Source organism: Schistocerca gregaria, chromosome 1 (genome assembly GCF_023897955.1).
Source record: "Schistocerca gregaria isolate iqSchGreg1 chromosome 1, iqSchGreg1.2, whole genome shotgun sequence".
NCBI lineage: Eukaryota > Metazoa > Arthropoda > Insecta > Orthoptera > Acrididae > Schistocerca > Schistocerca gregaria.
Genome location: NC_064920.1, coordinates 1,089,938,886 through 1,089,955,301, shown reverse-complemented (window position 1 = coordinate 1,089,955,301; position 16,416 = coordinate 1,089,938,886). Strand labels below are relative to the sequence as shown.

At 43.7% G+C, this 16,416-nt stretch overlaps 1 protein-coding gene across 1 annotated transcript in view; it reads right to left on the bottom strand.

Annotated features, from left to right (window-relative positions):
* Positions 1-16,416, bottom strand: part of LOC126290427 (opsin, ultraviolet-sensitive-like) — a 164,562-nt gene that overhangs the window by 19,048 nt on the left and 129,098 nt on the right. The window contains exon 4 of the mRNA XM_049984908.1: positions 11,710-11,904. Coding sequence (XP_049840865.1) covers positions 11,710-11,904 — 195 coding nt within the window. The remainder of the gene's footprint in view (positions 1-11,709; positions 11,905-16,416) is intronic.

Below are 16,416 nucleotides of genomic sequence, written 5' to 3'. Positions count from 1 at the left end.
ACGATATAGATCTATCATTGTGTGGATCTGTCTTACGGTCTTTATTAAAAACGGGAATGACCTGCGCTTTTTCCCAGTCGTTAGGTACCTTTCGTTGCTCAAGTGACCTGCGATAAATTACTACTAGAAGGGGGGCAAGTTCTTTAGCATAATCTTTATAGAATCTTATATGAATCTCATCTGGTCTTCACGCCTTTTCCACTACTAAGCGATTGTAGCCGCTTTTCATTTCCGCGATCGGTTATCTCAATATCCGCTATTTCGACGTTCGCATGACGATTGAAAGAAGGGACAGTGTTACGATCTTCCTCGGTGAAGCAACTTCAGAAGACCGAATTCAGTATTTCTGCCTTCTCTCTGTTATCTTCCATTTCGATGCCGGTGTGGTCTCTGAGAGAATGAATAGATGATTTTGATCCACTTTTGTTTACGAGCAAAATCTCTTAGGGTGTTCACTCAGGTCGGCTGACGACGTCTTACTTTCGAAATCATTGAACGCTTCTCTCATTGTTCTCCTTACGCTCATTTTCGCTTCGTTCAGATTTTGTTTGTTAGCCAGGTTTTTACTCCTCTTGAATCTGAGATGAAGTACTCTTTGTTTACGTAATTGAGTATACTTATGTGCATTTGAGTGTATTGTATAATCTTATGCACCTTGTGTGAGTGTATGTTCTACATGGACAGCTGTCTTGTCGGATATTGTAGGTAACAAGTATATAAATAGTGTTAGTAATTTATTACGTTTACGAGGATTTACAATATTTTCATGTTTGTTCTACGTGATGCTGGTCGATAAACTATGTCAGTTAACGGATTATGTATACGTGGATCGACAATATATTATGTCTATTCTGTGATCTGATAGAGCTCGCATCTGGTAAAGTGTTCGGCTTCAATTGCCTCATTAGATTTTCCATGTTATGAGTAACGTGTCTGCACAAACAGTAACTTTTATTTTGTATGGAAGCCACGGTTATTTGCGTTGTTAATACTAAGCTGTTTCATGTTAGCTATTGTGGGATTTCCTGTGTCTTCTCTTTACTGGTGGACTGAGGCTCCAGTACCAAGATCTATATCACAGAGCTATTGTCACTGGAAATATCTGAGCTGCTGCCGAGGGAAGCTTCATCCCTAACTGTAATTATTAATTTAGCGTTTCTAACTGGTCGATTGGACACGAAGTGAACACTGAATCTTTTCACTCACTGCTGATTGTGGTTGCTGTACTGGTTTGTGTCCTATGTCATCAAACTGAACATAGCGTTAAAGTTTAATTAAATATATTATTAAATGTCTTGTTCCTTTTGAGCTTGGAGTAATGTTATTCATGAATTCAATTGCTCATTGTACCAGTTGGTTGTCATGTGACATGATACTGCACACAGTCATAAATTTCAAATTAAGCACTCTCTTTTGTTTTCATGTTATCATGTTTAGGACTAATGAATTCTTGGTGTTAATAATACGTGTAACTCAATGTTCACATCTAATTAAAACTGTAGTGTTAACGATACACTAACAATTGTTGTACTCAATCAATAGATTCCACCCTTTTGTTCTTTTCTGGGCGCCAACCTGCGCGCCACAAGCACCAGTGCGGACACATTAGAGACGCCTGTAAAGCAATACAGTGAACATTCGTCATGTTGCGAAGGGCAATCGTGGGTAATCATCGAGTCAGCATCATCGAATTATACATGGAACATTTTTGAACGAGTGCACAGAAGTTAAACAAATGAGGTAGGGATATGGAATCGGTTGCAATTGAAAGGTAGTTTTAGGGGCTTACATCACACCTACCATCCAATTTCGACAGGTGCATATAACGACCAATATCTAAGACTTTTGAGTCAAAGCAACTATCGGCTTAGTGACCCAGTATTGAACTAGCCGTTCAAAGAGACGGAAAGTTGTCACATATCACATCATCAAACTGTCATGAGACCGTTGCATGGTGCAAATCTCCATTACAAACGACCATGGCGATCACCACGTTGTACACAACGATAAAATGGACACCATTACAGATGTGTAAGAAATCATGTAGTTGAATGCCGCACGTTTGACACTGGGGTTTTTTAGGAACGAAACTCGGATCTGTTTGTACCCTGATAAATGCTTGTAACTAGTTTCATGGCAGCATGGTAATATGGAACACCTCCAATACTTTATCCCACATTTGCAACAAGGTAGTGGTGGAATGATGTTTTGGGGTGGCATTACATGTGGCCACTGTACAGCTCCCATTGTTGTTAAGGGCAGTCCCACTATTCTGCGTTACAGAGACTAGAGTCCAGAACAAGTGTGGGACTGTATTGCCAACATCTGGGTGATAATTTAACCTTGATGGATGATGACTCCCGTGCTCATCATGCAGTTCTCGCGAACACGTTCTTTCAGCTTGTTAGGATCACCAGACTGGAATGACCAGCCTCCTTCCCCGAAATGAACCCAACAAAACATGCGTGGGGTCTATCGACACGAGCTGTTTTTGGACATGGCAACGATTATGTACTCTGCGCGATTTACTCCGGAATCGCCATTGGAGAGTGGGAGAGTTTGGACCAGGTCCGGCTTGATGATCTCTCTGATTGTCGCAAGGGATTCACGCAAGGGGTCGTTCCACCACATACTGACGTTGCTCATGAGTGCTGAGTAAAACGCCTCTGAGGAAACAGTCAAATTTGTCGTTAAAATTTTTTCTATTTTGGTTTGGTGATCTGGATACATTACAAGTGAATGTACACTACTGGTCATTAAAACTGCTACACCAAGAAGAAATGCAGATGATAAACGGGTATTCATTGGACAAATACATTATACTAGAACTGGCATGTGATTAAATTTTCACGCAATTTGGGTGCATAGATCCTGAATAATCAGTACCCAGAATACCCACCTCTGGCCGTAATAACGGCCTTGATACGCCTGGGCATTGAGTCAAACAGAGTTTGGATGGTGTGCGGTCGTGCATTATCCTGCTGAAATGTAGGGATCGAATGAAGGGTAGAGCCACGGGTCGTAACACATCTGAAATGTATCGTCCACTGTTCAAAGTTCCGTCAATACGAACAAGACGTCACCGAGACGTGTAACCAACGGCACCCCATACCATCACGCGGGGTGATATGCCAGTATGGCGATGACGAATACACGCTTACAATGTGCTTTCACTGCGATGTCGCCAAACACGGGTGCGACCATCATGATGCTGTAAACAGAACCTGGATTCACCCGAAAAAATGACTTTTGCCATTCGTGCATCCAGGTTCGTCGTTGAGTACACCATCGCAGGCCCTCCTGTCTGTGATGCAGTGTCAAGGGTAACCGCAGCCATGCTCTGATAGTCCATGCTGCTGCAAACGTCGTCGAACTGTTCGTGCAGATGGTTGTTGTCTTGCAAACGTCTCCATATGTTGACTCAGGGATCGGGACGTGGCTGCACGATCCATTACAGCCATGATGATAAGATGCCTGTCATCTCGACTGCTAGTGATACGAGGCAGTTGGGATCCAGCACGGCGTTCCGAATTACCCTGCTGAATCCACCGATTTCATATTCTGATAACAGTCATTGGATCTCGACCAACGCGAGCAGCAATGTCGCTATACGATAAACCGCAATCGCGATAGGCTAAAATCCGTCCTTTATGAAAGTTGGAAACGTGATGGTACGCATTTCTCCTCCTTACACGAGGCATCACAACAACGTTTCACCAGGCAACGCTGGTCAACTGCTGTTTGTGTATGACAAATCGCTTGGAAACTTTCTTCATATCAGCACATTGTAGGTGTCGCCACCGGCGCCAAGATTGTGTGAATGCTCTGAAAAGCTAATCATTTGCATATCACAGAATCTTCTTCCTGTCGGCTAAATTTCGCGTCTGTAGCACGTCATCTTCGTGGTGTAGCAATCTTAATGGCCAGTAGTGTATATTTATGCCTCAGTGCCAATTTTTGTTTTGTGTACCATGTATTTCAGAATAAAGGGGTAATGCAACGCTTTTGTTGAGGTGTGTAAGTTAATAAACCACTGTCCCGGAACCCCGAACCCGTTGAAGTTTGTCTATCTAGTGGCTTCCAGGAGCAACAAAACTTTACTTTTCAGTATGTTTCACCCCGTCAGTCCACAAAGTTTCGAAACTGGATATATAAAGAGATAGAGAAAAATAGTGATCTTTGTTTTGTTTCGTGTGTTCTTCATAGTTTCCACCCCACATGAGTACAACGCACAGAGCGTTCCTGCGGCCACGTGAATTGTCACAAAAGTCCTCCTTTGCGACGTTGTTCAATTCGCGCGTTCCCCTGGCATGGATATCAGTTATGTTGTCTAAGCATTATGTTGCATGTGAATTTGTGGTAGGATAGTACTGATAACACTAAGTCCATCATCCACGATGATTTTTCCAGAAAGGAACTGTCCATGTTGTGCACTTCAATCACCTTGTGGCTGGCGTCCACGTGTCATTGTTTTTGTTCTACGGTCAAGGTGTATGAGACAAACTTTGCACACACTTTTCTCTTCTTAAAAGCAAACCGGTGAATCTCTTGAAGACTTGGTTTAAAGATCTTGCTCTACTGAGATTTGTGACATGCTGACTTCGAGTCATTTAGGTGGCAGGTCCACTGCGTAACACTGCCTGCTCGCAACTGTCTGACACAATCCGTATCTCTTGTTTACAGCTGTTAGTTCAAGCCGTCACCGTAGTTAGAGCGCTTAGGTCGCTTATATTCCGGGAATCAAATCAGTCTCGAAACCTTTTGGACTGACTATGTATAGTTATTGACCGAAACTGAAAATTTAAAATGCTATCATACTGTACACATTAAGAGATACGATCTTACGTTAAAAGTTTAACACTGTAAAGTCAAGTACTAAAGTTAGAAACGCTTTACTTCTCTTGAGCCACTGTAGCTCATACCATACAAATTACTCACATCGTATTCATACAGTGTCTGAGAATGAGACCACTTCCAAAACACTTTACAGATATTTTTAAACCCGCTCAAAAGTTTTTCTCGCTGACACCTTCCCTTTTCCCACAAAATAATGAAAAGAAAAAGTTTATTGCTTACTAAGAATTCGCTGTTCACACAGTAAAACTTCAACATAATGTTTTAATTTATCATTTCTTTACTAATAATTCTACTTGCAACACATTCTTCAAGCAGTATTCAGTATACCACTGAATGCATCAGCAAAATTATATTGTAGTACGGCACATAGTACAGGAGATATGACGTTACAAACATTGAGATTCGCGGAAAATTACAGTGTTTTCAGCCGCAAAGGATTTACACGCTTAATGACAAACATTTAAAACATTAACTAATTTGTAAAGTAATTAAAGGTATGAGGCTGTTTGGGGCTACTGGTAAAAGAAATAAGACTCGAAGACGAAAATGCGTCCTTTATGGCAAACCAACCAATAGCTGGCTTGTAATAATCACCCTACAGTCGCACCATTGTATTGAGATTTTACGACTTCATTGCGTTACTTAATATAGGAATTTCGAATTCTTGTAATGCAGGAGTACCTAACCCGTGGCACGCATTTGGCCAAAAGTAAGTATCTATGCAGCCCAAGAAGTGTGCATCGATTGGTAAAAAAGATTTCATAAAATTCCATGTAAGTTACAATAATCAGAATATTTTCAATTTAAAACTTCTTCCCCATGATGCTATTCGTTCACTGGTCCATCTCGCTTCTTTCCTTTTTTCTTTTCCTCGGCAGTTATTATTAGTATTACATATATTATGTGCAGCGCAAAAACAATCGTCTTTTTCCAGTGTGGCCCAGATAACCTAAAAGGTTGGACACCCCTGTTCTAATGTCCTCTTTCGGAACTATCACATCGTACTCGGAAACTACGAGTATATACTGCAAACAATCCACCATTTCTACCAGTATTTGTTTCTTAAACCACCAAATTTATACGACTCGCGTTTTTTTGGTCCCGTAGTTACAGAAACTGCGAAATTATACCTACTGGCCACTTTTTTGACATTTATATTTATAAAATGGAAACACGTGGAGAGCAGACTACACCAGAAATATTCCATCGACAAGTGGAACCGCACGACCGCTACCGTCGCAGGTTCGAATCCTGCCTCGGGCATGGATGTGTGTGTTGTCCTTAGATTAGTTAGGTTTAAGTAGTTCTTAGTTCTAGGGGACTGATGACCACAGCAGTTGAGTCCCATAGTGCTCAGAGCCATTTGAACCATTTTTTTTTTTTTTTGAAAAGTGGGACAGGCTGCTGAGAGCACTCACATGGTGATGTTCGGTGGTTGGGGAAGGCTTTTAGTGTCGCTAAGTTCAACACTTTTAACTTTTATAGGTACAGCAGAATGTGAAACCCACACAGTGGTGCTGGATCTTCGAGCTTGCAAATACGGTGTCACTGCGGTATGCCCTGAATTGTGCGCCATTTTAGAACCGATTGTGAACGGATCTTTAGACTCACTTTCATAGCAATGTCAAAATGCATTATGAGTCTGTCATTGCAGTGATGAACATTACTCCAGAGTTAAAAGCGTAACCTTACAAAAGTGACCGTCGAACGAGTTTTCTTGAATAACTGGAAAACTGTGGCCTCCAGCGAGAACGTATCCGAACTGCGTTAAATTTCCTACAAAAAGGTCCTGTGCATTTTTCTGTATGGCTGACAGTTTGCGTTTAATTCTTGTCTCTAATCTCTCGAAAACTGCAGCAGCAGATATTTTATTTATTTTGTTCTCGTCCAGATATCGATAAGGATTTGTGTTATACTTGGCTAAAAGTATCCATCGTGAGACATCAAGGAATCGTTATTTGGTGAGGGAAGCGAGTGTGGGTGACAGAAACTATAGAGGAAGACCAGGGGGTGAAGACAGTACGCATGCTCAAGTGGATGTCGGATGCAGAAGTCATTCAGTGGAGGAGGGGGAGATTAGTGTGTAACGTCCCGTCGACAACGAGGTCATGAGAGAAGGAGCACAAGCTCGGATTGTTTATTTATTTATTTATTTAACCTGATCAGATTAGGGCCATCAGGCCCTCTCTTACATCGGACCAGTGTTCCACACATGCACCATTTCACACATCAGAGTTACATCATGACAATGGTTTAAATGAGAATGTTTGCTTCCTCTAGTGACAATATGAATAAAGATTAGGGAAGGATGGGGAAGGAAATCGGCCGTGCCCTTTGAAAGGAACCATCCCGGCATTCGCCTGAAATGATCTAGGGAAATCACGGAAAACCTAAATCAGGATGGCCGGACGCGGGAAGTCATTCAGTGATGAAGAGGCTAGCACAGGATAGAGTAGCACGGAGAGCTGAACCAGAACAGTCTTCTGACTGAAGGCTACAATAACAACAAGAACAACAAGTTAGCAAGGGCACAACACGGAAAATTGGAAATTTGTGGTAAGGTCTTATGGGACCAAACTGCTGAGGTCATCGGTCCATAAGCCCACACAGTACTCAATCTAATTGAAACTAACTTACGCTATGGACAACACACACACACCCATGCCCGAGGGAGGCCTCGAACCTCCGACGGGGCAGCTTCACGGACCGTGACAAGGCGCCCTAGACCACGCGGCTACCCCGTGCGGCGGCACAGCACGGCAATCGAGTATTTGTAGTTTTTGTATTTATGTTACGTGAAGTTCAAAGGACACATATCAATTTCCTGAAGCAGTTTGATATAACTCGAAAAATTCTCATAGAAACTGGGCTTTGGAATTTTCCGAAAATGTTAAATTCACTGAAATTGCAACATTCCTACGATGTGCTGTGTGGTTCTGTAGTAGAATGCTTGCCTGCTAAGAGGGCGACACGGTTTCAGTTCTCGACCGAGAACGCAAATGAGCATTTCCGTGAAGCATAAAATACATAAACATGAAAGAATCCGGTGGTGTTTGAGACTGGTAATCGTTGGTTTGAGTCTCGTTTCGATCGGTCATTATTTTTAGCTTTTTTGTCGATTTAGAGTACTTACAACAGAGAAATATAAAATTCACCAAAATATGCTAATTAACAAATATGTAATTATTTTTATGAAAAATGGACATAATATTACATGTAATTACATACTGCACACTAAATTCCAGTTTTCATTGCAAATATAAATTTTTAACTGGCAATATTTTACAAAATATTGTGAATGAAGATTGTTTCACTTAGAGAAAATGCATTGCAAATGAAAAATCATGTACGGTACTCTTTATCTGGTGTGTATTCATTGTTTTATACCACAGACATGATCTCAGACGATCTACAGTGATGACCGTTGTAAAAAGAAAGAAAAAACACTCACTGTGATGGCATCTATCACACCCCCGCAGAAATGCTGGATTTTTCTCGCCTTACCCCTAAACTCAAATGAATTTTTCATAAAAACCATTGTATGGTGTGTCTTAATTAGCATATTTGAAGAAAATAAGACGACACGCCACGAAGAAATTACCCGAATAGTGGTGGAGGCAAATAGGCACCTCGCATGTACTGCAATCAAGGCACAAATGAGATCAGTGAGACGTCATCTGTGGTAACACAGAGCACGTTTGAAGAAGAGAAGTATTTTTTACAGAAGGGATTTATCACACGTTCGTGTAATGTCGCCCTACTTCTGTCTGCCCCCGTTAGCTGAGTGGTCAGCGCAGTGTTATGCCACGCCAAGGGGCTCAGGTTCGATTCCCGCCTGGGGAAGGAGATTTCTTCCGCCCAGGGACTCGGTGCTGTGTTGTCCTCATCATCATTGCATCCCCATCTGCGACGCGCAAGTCGTCACCCAATGTGGCGTCGAATGCAATAAGCACTTGCCCTCGGCGGCCGAAATTCCCCAAATGGGGGACTCCCGGCCCATAATGCCGTACGCTCATTTCTATTTTTTTTCCCCTCTCTCTCTCTTTTCCAACTTTCTGTAAAGATCTTTGCCTTGAATAAATGATCATTTTTTTCTGATACTGTGATCATTTGTTTTTCTGTACATACGCGCCACATCTACATACACTCCTGGAAATTGAAATAAGAACACCGTGAATTCATTGTCCCAGGAAGGGGAAACTTTGTTGACACATTCCTGGGGTCAGATGCATCACATGATCACACTGACAGAACCACAGGCACATAGACACAGGCAACAGAGCATGCACAATGTCGGCACTAGTACAGTGTATATCCACCTTTCGCAGCAATGCAGGCTGCTATTCTCCCATGGAGACGATCGTAGAGATGTTGGATGTAGTCCTGTGGAACGGCTTGCCATGCCATTTCCACCTGGCGCCTCAGTTGGACCAGCGTTCATGCTGGACGTGCAGACCGCGTGAGATGACGCTTCATCCAGTCCCAAACATGCTCAATGGGGGACAGATCCGGAGATCTTGCTGGCCAGGGTAGTTGACTTACACCTTCTAGAGCACGTTGGGTGGCACGGGATACATGCGGACGTGCATTGTCCTGTTGGCACAGCAAGTTCCCTTGCCGGTCTAGGAATGGTAGAACGATCGGTTCGATGACGGTAGGGATGTACCATGCACTATTCAGTGTCCCCTTGACGATCACCAGAGGTGTACGGCCAGTGTAGGAGATCGCTCCCCACACCATGATGCCGGGTGTTGGCCCTGTGTGCCTCGGTCGTATGCAGTCCTGTTTGTGGCGCTTACCTGCACGGCGCCAAACACGCATACGACCATCATTGGCACCAAGGCAGAAGCGACTCTCATCGCTGAAGTCGACACGTCTCCATTCGTCCCTCCATTCACGCCTGTCGCGACACCACTGGAGGCGGGCTGCACGATGTTGGGGCGTGAGCGGAAGACGGCCTAACGGTGTGCGGGACCGTAGCCCAGCTTCATGGAGACGGTTGCGAATGGTCCTCGCCGATACCCCAGGAGCAACAGTGTCCCTAATTTGCTGGGAAGTGGCGGTGCGGCCCCCTACGGCACTGCGTAGTATCCTACGGTTTTGGCGTGCATCCGTGCGTCGCTGCGGTCCGGTCCCAGGTCGACGGGCACGTGCACCTTCCGCCGACCACTGGCGACAACATCGATGTACTGTGGAGACCTCACGCCCCACGTGTTGAGCAATTCGGCGGTACGTCCACCCGGCGTCCCGCATGCCCACTATACGCCCTCGCTCAAAGTCCGTCAACTGCACATACGGTTCACGTGCACGCTGTCGCGGCATGCTACCAGTGTTAAAGACTGCGATGGAGCTCCGTATGCCACGGCAAACTGGCTGACACTGACGGCGGCGGTGCACAAATGCTGCGCAGCTAGCGCCATTCGACGGCCAACACCGCGGTTCCTGGTGTGTCCGCTGTGCCGTGCGTGTGATCATTGCTTGTACAGCCCTCTCGCAGTGTCCGGAGCAAGTATGGTGGGTCTGACACACCGGTGTCAATGTGTTATTTTTTCAATTTCCAGGAGTGTATTTTCCTGCTATTCGTGGCGTGTCAATTTTTTTGTCTTAGAGGGAATATACAAGTGACTTAATTATTCTAATTAGGCAAAAAAATGAAAAAAATAATGACCGAAAAGAGAGTCGAACCTGCGATAACCTGTCTCGAACGCTACCGAAGACTGTTGATGTACCGGGTGATCCAAAAGTCAGTATAAATTTGAAAACGTAATAAACCACGGAATAATGTAGACAGAGAGGTAAAAATTGACACACATGCTTGGAATGACGTGGGGTTTTGTTGGAACCAAAAAAAGGTCACAAAATGTTCGTCAGATGGCGCTGGACAGCAAAACTGCTACCGTGACGGGTGAGAGGTACGCTGATATGTTACAGAATCGCATCATCCCCAGCTTGGCTGATAAACACCTGCTGCAACGTACGATGTTTATGCATGATGGCGCTCCACCCCATATTGCTAGACGAATGAAAGATCTCTTGCGCGCGTCGTTTGGTGATGATCGTGTGCCCAGCCGCCACTTTCGTCATGCTTGGCCTCCCAGGCCCACAGACCTCAGTCCGTGCGATTATTGGCTTTGGGGTTACCTGAAGTCGCAAGTGTATCGTGATCGACCGACATCTCTATGGATGCTGAAAGACAACATCCGACGCCAATGCCTCACCATAACTCCGGACATGCTTTACAGTGCTGTTCACAACATTATTCCTAGACTACAGCATTTGTTGAGGAATGATGGTGGACATATTGAGCATTTCCTGTAAAGAACATCATCTTTGCTTTGTCTTACTTTGTTATGCTAATTATTGCTATTCTGATCAGATGAAGCGCCACCTGTCGGACATTGTTTGAACTTTTGTATTGTTTTGGTTCTAATAAAACCCCATGTCATTCCAAGCATGTGTGTCAATTTGTACCTCCCTATCTACATAATTCCGTGATTTATTCAGTTTTCAAATTTATACTGACTTTTTGATCACCCGGTATATTGCCCTTGACGGTAATGCCCGTGGGCCGTGCACATATGTTTAAAAATTTGCGTTGGCCGAGAGTGAAACAGGGTCGCACGCTTGGCAGGCAATCATTTGTATTTTAGTGAGTTATACACTCTGAGTAGACTTCAGAATCGATTTTTTTTTTAGGTTCTTTGAGACTTGCATGGTCTTGCTTCGGGGGAGTGATATTTCAGCTGTGAACCTCACGTACCATAAATTAAAAAAAAAAATTACAAAATTTCCGACTGTCGTGTGGTCCCGTGGTAAGCTAACTGCTAAGCTAGGCTGAGGCGAGTTACTGACGACAGCTGCGAGGCGCAGCTCGGTGCGGCGCTTGGCGGAGTGCGTGTGGCGGCCGTCGTGGCCCTGCGCGGCGTCGCCCTTGGCCCTGAGGGCGGCCCTGCAGATGGCGCAGTAGCAGCACGAGATGAGGGCCAGCGGCAGCAGCCACGCCGCCACGCCGAACGACACGATGTACGCCGTCGTTTCGCCTGTGCACTGCAACACACAGCGCGGGCGACGTTTTTATCTCTGGTAGAGGACACATCTAAGGACGTGGAAGCGCATATCACTAGGGGTAAGATAGACACTGCCTACAGGAAAATTAAAGAGACCTTTGGAGAAAACAGAACCACTTGCATGAATGGAAGCCCAGTTCTAAACAAAGAAGGGAAAGCAGAAAGGTGGAAGGAGTATATAGAGGGTCTGTACAAGGGCGATGTTCTTGTGGACGATATTATCTAAATGGAAGAGAATGTAGGCGAAGATGTAATAAGAGATATGATACTGATTGAAGAGTTTGACACAGCAAAAAGACCTACGTCGAAGCAAGGCCCTGGGAATAGACAACATTCCATTAGAACTACTGACAGCCCTAGGAGAGACAGGCCTAACAAAACACTACCATCTGGTGAGCAAGATGTATGAAACAGGCGAAATACCCTCAGACTTGAAGAAGAATATAATAATCCCAATACCAAAGAAAGCAGGTGTTGACAGACGTGAAAATTACCGAACTATCACTTTAATAAGCCACGGCTGCAAAATGCTAACACGAATTCTTTACAGACGAATATAAAAACTGGTAGAAGCCGACCTCGGGGGTGATCAGTTTGGATTCCGTAGAAATGTTGGAACATGTAAGGCAGTACTGACCCTACGACTTATCTTAGAAAATAGATTAAAGAAAGGCAAACCTACGTATCTAGCATTTGTAGACTTAGAGAAAGCTTTTGACAATGTTGACTAAAATACTCTCTTTCAAATTCTCGAGGTGGCAGGGGTAAAATACAGGGAGCGAAAGGCTATTTACAATTTGTACAGAAACAAGATGACTGTTATAAGAGTCGAGCGGCATGAAAGGGAAGCAGTGATTGGGAAGGGAGTGAGACAGGGTTGTAGCCTATCCCCGATGTTATTCAATCTGTATATTGAGCAAGCAGTAAAGGAAACAAAAGAAAATTCGGCGTAGGAATTAAAATCCATGGAGAAAAAATAAAAACTTTGAGGTTCGCCGATGACATTGTAATTCTGTCAGAGACAGCAAAGGACCTAGAAGAGCAGTTTGAACGGAATGGACAGTGTCTTGAAAGGAGGATATAAGATGAACTTCAACGAAAGCAAAACGAGAATAATGAAATGCAGTCGAATTAAATCAGGTGATGCTGAGGGTATTAGATTAGGAAATGAGACGCTTAAAATAGTAAATGAGTTTTGCTATTTGGGGAGCAAACTGGCTGAGCATGGTCGGAGTAGAGGAGATATAAAATATAGTCTGGCAATGGGAAGGAAAGCGTTTCTGAAGAAGAGAAATTTGTTAACATCGAGTGTAGATTTAAGTGTCAGGAAGTCGTTTCTGAAAGTATTTGTATGGAGTGTAGCCATGTATGGAAGTGAAACATGGACGATAAATACTTTAGACAAGAAGAGAATACAAGCTTTCCAAATGTGATGCTACAGAAGAATGCTGAAGATTAGATGGATAGATCACATAGCTAACGAGGAGGTACGGAATAGAATTGGAGAGAAGAGAAATTTGTAGCATAACTTGACTAGAAGAAGGGATAGATTGGTAGGGCATATTCGGTGGCATCAAGGGATCACCAATTTAGTATCGGAAGTAGAGTGGAGAGTAAAAATCGTAGAGGGAGACCAAGAGATGAATACACTAAGCAGATTCAGAAGGATGTAGGCTGTAGTAGGTTCTGGGAGACGAAGAAGCTTGCACAGGATAGAGTAGCATGGAGAGCTGCATCAAACCAGTCTCTGGACTGAAGACCACACCAATAACATATAGATATCAAAATGGCATTATCGAGAGCCGATATTATCTATCTATCTATCTATCTATCTATATATATATTTCATGATTTTTCGGCATTCATTGTAACCGAATTGTCAGATCGCTGGCTTGGCTGCAGAGTATCTTTGGCAGCTTCTGCATTTTGCAGATTCGAGTACGGGACACGGAGCCTACGTTGTGTTATGGGCAGCTACACACTATTATGGAGGTTCAAGTAGGTAGGGCTGCACGTACTGTTGTTGCGAAGTAATGATATTTCATATATCATTACTTCGCAGCAACAGTACCTGCTGCCCCACGGGGCTGCCCCGCGCGGCTGAAAACGGAAAGACATATTTTGAAAGGAAGTGTACTTCTATGGATTCAGTGATTAGTACATAAGGGAGTAATTAAATGTGAGCAGTACAACACAATTTTTTTCTTTGTTGAGTTTCGATACCCCCGGAGGGGGCCGGGGAGGGGGGGGGGGGGCGGGGGGTGTCACAGCAGCTTAGTACGCCGCTCTTCATCCTACAGAATTTGTTTTAAAAAGATGAAGATAATAAATATGTAAATAGCAGGCGATAAAATCGGTGCCGCGCGGGAATAGCCGAGCGGTCTGGGGCGCTGCAGTCATGGACTGTGAGGCTGGTCCCGGCGGAGGTTCGAGACGTCCCTCGGCCATGGGTGTGTATGTTTGCCCTTAGGATAATTTAGGTTAAGTAGTGTGTAAAATTAGGGACTAATGACCTTAGCAGTTAAGTCCCATAAGATTTCACACACATTTGAACATTTGATAAATTCGGTGACTTAAATGGCGGAAAATCGTGGAACTTAAAACATAGGGTTGATGATGCTAATAAAATACGTATGAAGCGGACTGGTAAAATAATAGACAGGCAATTTAAAAAAAAAAAAATACACGGCGACAGTCATGTTTCTGTTCGCAAGAGATATAAATTACACACCCAGCAGCAGCATTGCTTTTGTTCGCAACACTTTGGAAAGACGAACAACACTAAACATTCACTTGAACACTGCACTAAATACTTGTACATACCACAGCCAGGGAGGGGGGCACAGAGAGGTTAGGTGAGAGTAAGCAAGAGGGAAAGAGGTAGAGTGACAGAGGAACTCTCATTTATAATAGCCTGAATTATCGTTTTCGCCTGCGAAAGTGCAGCATTGTAAGTAACATCGCTAGCTTGTTAGCGTTCTGTGATTTTTAACAAAGTCGTGTATTCCGTTACTTTACTAATGGTTTTTTTCTCTGATAGTGGTCTTGAATACGGAAGGAAACTGGGAACTGGTGATAAGCTCCTATTGCACCAAACGGCTGAGGTCATCGGGCCCTAGGCTTACACACTACTTAATCTAACTGAAACTAACTTACGCTAAGGACAACACATAAGCACACCCATGCCCGAGGGAGGACTCGAACCTCCGACGGGAGGAGCCGCGCGAATCGTGGCAAGGCGCCGGAGACCGCGGGGCTGCCCCGCGCGGCTGAAAACGGAAAGACATATTTTGAAAGGAAGTGTACTTCTATTGTTAAAAAAGAAACGACAGCCGCCACTGCTGCGAGATATCAGAAAATAAGCGCTTTTTAAGAAACTGCTTGAAGTTGCTCTTCTCGAAGGGTAGTTTCTTGTTTTTCCGTTTCGTGTGAGGTATGCATCCACACACTAATTTCCCGAGTTTGGGTTTCCCTGTTTATCTTCTCTGAACTCTCATCGTCACACTGTGAAAGATCCTTTCTCGCAGCTAGGGTGCACCAGAATATGAGGAGTGTATCACATTCATGTCGTGGGTTTCTTTTTTTAATATCCAAATGAATGTTGAGCAAAAGTGTTATTCATAACAAATAAACGTAAAGAAAAGGAAGGAAAGTTGCTTCTTCTGTGGTGGTAGCTTCTCACCATTTGGAAATGAAATTTACTTCGCAGCAATATGCAATCGTCAGTTTACAATAAAGAAAGTAAAAGCACAGCAAAGATTTCTCCAACAAATTACACAGTATTTCTCCTTTGAGTATTTACAGTTATCTTGACTGGCGTGTGTGCATGTGGCTTTGTCGCGCTTTCGCTCCTCAACTGTATGCAAGTTGATTTTCCGAACATGAAGTAATACAATGTGGAATGACCCTTAGTTTTGAGGAAAAGTGCAAATAAGAAAGTTCTGGAACAGGTGTTTATACTTAGGATGTATTTTCAAATTATGATGTTGCTCCGTAATATACAAAATGAATGCTTTGAGGTCTTGATGTTGTTGCGTGAGAACGTAGTACGCGCATCCTCCGAGGAGCCAGGTATTACTACTGTTCTTAGCGGCAAGGAACATGTGCCAGTCCGGGCGTAACACATCGTCCACAGTGATCGCATTCTCTGACGTCCTCTCAATAATCGATAGCTGCTTCCTCGTCTAGTTCCACACCACTATGTTCTCTCTACAAACGAAGGTGTGAGCCAGTGCGCCTATAAGGTGACAATGGTTACAGCATGATGTAGGGCGTAGTTTAATTTCATGCATCTTCTTGCATCTTTTCATTTACGATACCATACCGTATAGCAGCTATGTCCGACGTCAGAATGGGGTTGGTGATGTTCGCCCATATATGTTTCCATGTTTTATACGGGTGTTTCTTTTCGATCAGATTTCGTTACTGTCTCTTTGTCAGTTCAACAGTTCAACTTAAAGTGTAAAGGTACTAAAATGTTGAGGCAACAGGT